Raw genomic sequence first — 3,640 nt, 5'->3', positions numbered from 1 at the left:
ACAAAGGAATACCAGTGAAGTTATCTTAAATTAGCAACAAATGAAGTTGTGAATGAAATGCATTAACATATTTACATAGACAAAGCACACATATTTATAAACATCACATATGAATTGGCACTGTCTTATATTATATACATCAACTTTGTAATACACTGTCTAGCATATTCATATCATAAGCACATATGATTTGGTACTCTCTTATTATACACATCAACTTTGTAATACAATGTCTAGCATACATGTATTCATATCATATCATAAGCACATATGAATTGGCACTGTTTTGTTATACACATCAACTTTGTAATACAATGTCTAGCATATTCATGTCATAAAGGTCACATATAAATCTATACTGTCTAGCATGTTCATATCAAAAGCACATCAAAATTATGATACTGCACTATCTAGCATTATTAATGGAATAAATTAAATTACACATCTCTATATAAACTATATATATACAGAAAATCACATGTTTACAGCTGACGGTTTAAAAGTACATGATGTCTGTATTTAGTTATACTGGATTTAGGTAGCTTGAAGGTTCGGGACAGTCATCTTTGATTTCATGTACAGTCATTGAAATACTTAACAGTGTTTTGATTTTTTAGCTGGTCGTTTATTTCTACATTCATTACAGTAAAACTTCCCCCGTGGTACTTTGGTCAAGTTAATACATTTAAAATGTAGCCACACATAGGGACAGTTCTGGTTGTCACACCCAATAACATCCTCCCCATCTTTATATGGCTTCTGGCAGACACATATAATTTCACTTGCCTGTGAAGAACTAGTTTCTGTTACTGTTTTACTTGAATTGTTTGGCATAAGGGTTCTCTCTCTAGAGATCAAGCTTCCTGTAAGTTCTAGCTGTATAACATTTTTAAAGTATGATGTGGTTTTTTTCACTATTTTTTCCTGAATAACAGGCAATGGCTCAATTCTTTGAATTAAACACTCATCCTTAGTCCAAATGACAAAGTCACAGTATAATCTGTAGGTCACTAGGAGTTGTGTCTGAACTTGGTACATATACTTGTGCTGGTGTTTCAATGCCATGTTTGTGTCCAAGTATTCCAAATCTTTCACATTACCGTCCTTTACTGAATATGGACACTTAATTTCAATAAGTCCATCACCACAACATGAACAAGAAACAATGCCATCCGGGCTAGCTCCTAGGTGTGGATGGGCAGGACTAATAAATAGGCCAGAGTTGTCCACCTTTAAATCATCATGAAGTGGACTTACTTCTCTTCTATACCTCAAAAGTGCCTCGCGCTCATGGGCTATTCCCCATTCTATGGCTTTGTTTGTAAATCGACTTCCTGTCCCACAAATAGCCTTTACAGTTGATACAGCTGGTTTGTCTTCCGAACCTGAACACACAAGTTTTACATTTGATGCTGTAATACGTCCATGTCTGAAGGCATGCCACTCCTTACATTTAAACTGTTGCTTGGTTATAATTTCAGCATTCGTGGCCTGTTCGCAAGTAACAGTCAATATCTGTTCAAGTTGAGCACATTCACTGATTAGTTCTTCTCTTTCCATATTCATAAACTTTTCATCACGAAGTGTCCCAAGTGATATCGGTAACTTATCCTTTCTAAGAATATCAGGGATATAGTTTTCCTGAAAGTTCTCTTTAACTGCCAAGACTGCTGGCTTAGATTTGCACAATGATAAAACATGTGAAAAACGTTGCTCCTCTTCCAAAGTTGGCTCCTCTACTTTTGGGAGTTGTACTGCTTGTTTGGGTGTCTTCTCACCACTACACAACAAATGATTCAAGTCCTTTACCTTCTTTTCGGCTGAGGAAAAGTCAATGTCTTTCACTTCTATATACTGAACCTTGTCGACATAAGACGGCACAGGCCAGTATGCTTTCTTCTGTGTTACAGTCAAGTTGGCATTTGCTCTGTGTGTTGCTTCTACCCAGAAGAGTAAGGCACCTATGTGACTGCACACTTCACCCAATCCCGCCATACAGTTACAGTGAGCAGATTCGACAAAACCATCTATCCTAACAATTGCCCATGATGTCAATGGTGTGTCATTCATCCTTTGCGAATGTCGTACCTGCAAATAATGAACACATTGATAATTTTCAGCTCAAAGATAATAATCATATTCATAAAATATCATCAGTGATTGACACCTAATTGAGTTTAAATTAAATTCATTTTGAATTTATGTCAATGAATCTCATAACAATCATGTCAATTATAATCGCAAAGATTGCCAGTCCCTTTTAACCATGTCCCAGCACTAAAAAAAAATTATATAAGTATACAAAAAATTGGTATATTCCCAGGCCAGGATTTCTACTTGGTAGGGTAAAATAATAATGTGTATTTGATATCTTTTCATTTTGGTAATAAATCCTATTTTAATGACCAATTTACAACTGTGTTTATTCCAAAAAGAAGATATTTCTTAATATATATTGTGCTGTTTTCTTCCACTTAAAACTCACAAAATTATATGACCTACCCTGCCTTTCACCAGAATCCTTTCATTTTTCGTCAAAGTGCGTACATCTTTCACCCAGCCATTGTAACAGTGGTTAAATGAGTCCATAGATTTAACAGCATTTAACTCGTCCATTGTGTAAGCACTTTTAGAGTTGATAAAATAATTAACAATGTCAAAGTACGAAACCGCTGGGAGTGAATCAACATCGCTAGACATTTCCTCATTATTTACACAATACCGATCACATTAGTTTTTTCTTCGTATCTTTTGCGATGTAAATCATCAAGAGTTTCTTTGTAAACGTCAAGTGCTTTTGTAGAAGCCATTTTTTAGCATATTTTGTACTTATTATAACTGATTCTGAGATTGTTTTTCCTATCCTACCAAGATGGCGGCTGTTTACGAAAACGCGCACCTGCTAGGGATTGTGGAAACTATCTATAAGAGAATAATAGATTGTTGAATTATCACTATAGAAAATCTAAAGTAAATTATGGTGAAATGCTTAAAGAAAGGAAGAATGTTAGGAAAGGTATGATTGAATATATATATCGGAGATTAATAATTATGATTAACATGTAGGGAAATATGAGCGTACGGAAAGACCAAGTTTATTCACACTGATAGTAATTCTTACAAAAAGCGCTTCGATTGTGTAATAAATTTTTGGACATTCTGAAAGAGGGTTTTGTTTTCATCAGAAGAGAGATGTTCGTTGCCGTAAAGAAGATTATTTACTGTAGCCGGACAATTTAAATTAGTGAGAAATCTTCCGCGTATATTTCAGTATTTGGTACATTGCAATAAGAAGTGAGATACAGTTTCTCTCATTCCACATGTGCATGTTGGACTTTCCAAAATAGACCTTTTGAACAGATCCTCATTCAATGAACTACATCCTAATCTTAATCTTGTGTGAAGGATTTGATCTTTACGTGTGCCTTTAGTAAGACGGTGGTCTTTTGATATTCGGGGTTATTTTGGACTTGAATATGTTTAAAGTTGGACTAGATCGAAGAGTTTTCAAGGTGCGAATAGTAGAAGGTAGAAATGATTTTGAGTATAAAAGTGTTCTGGTTGGAACTGGAGTTAAATCGTCAATATGTCTAAGGTTATATGTACTTTGTTGGGTGGGAGGTAGAAGATTTGAAAGATA

The 3,640-nt window shown here is 34.9% G+C and overlaps 1 protein-coding gene across 1 annotated transcript; it reads right to left on the bottom strand.

Annotated features, from left to right (window-relative positions):
* Positions 1 to 2,920, bottom strand: LOC132724523 (uncharacterized). The gene is made up of 2 exons (XM_060709390.1): positions 2,503 to 2,920; positions 1 to 2,088 (listed from the first exon to the last, which is right to left on the bottom strand). Exons 1-2 carry the CDS (start codon positions 2,698 to 2,700, stop codon positions 595 to 597), a joined length of 1,692 nt encoding a protein of 563 aa, XP_060565373.1. The 5' UTR covers positions 2,701 to 2,920; the 3' UTR covers positions 1 to 594.
* Positions 2,921 to 3,640: the final 720 nt, after the last annotated feature.

Source organism: Ruditapes philippinarum, unplaced genomic scaffold (assembly GCF_026571515.1).
Source record: "Ruditapes philippinarum isolate M1 unplaced genomic scaffold, ASM2657151v2 ctg11128_1_1_1_1, whole genome shotgun sequence".
Classification (NCBI taxonomy): domain Eukaryota; kingdom Metazoa; phylum Mollusca; class Bivalvia; order Venerida; family Veneridae; genus Ruditapes; species Ruditapes philippinarum.
This window is presented reverse-complemented; position numbering and strand designations above follow the sequence as displayed.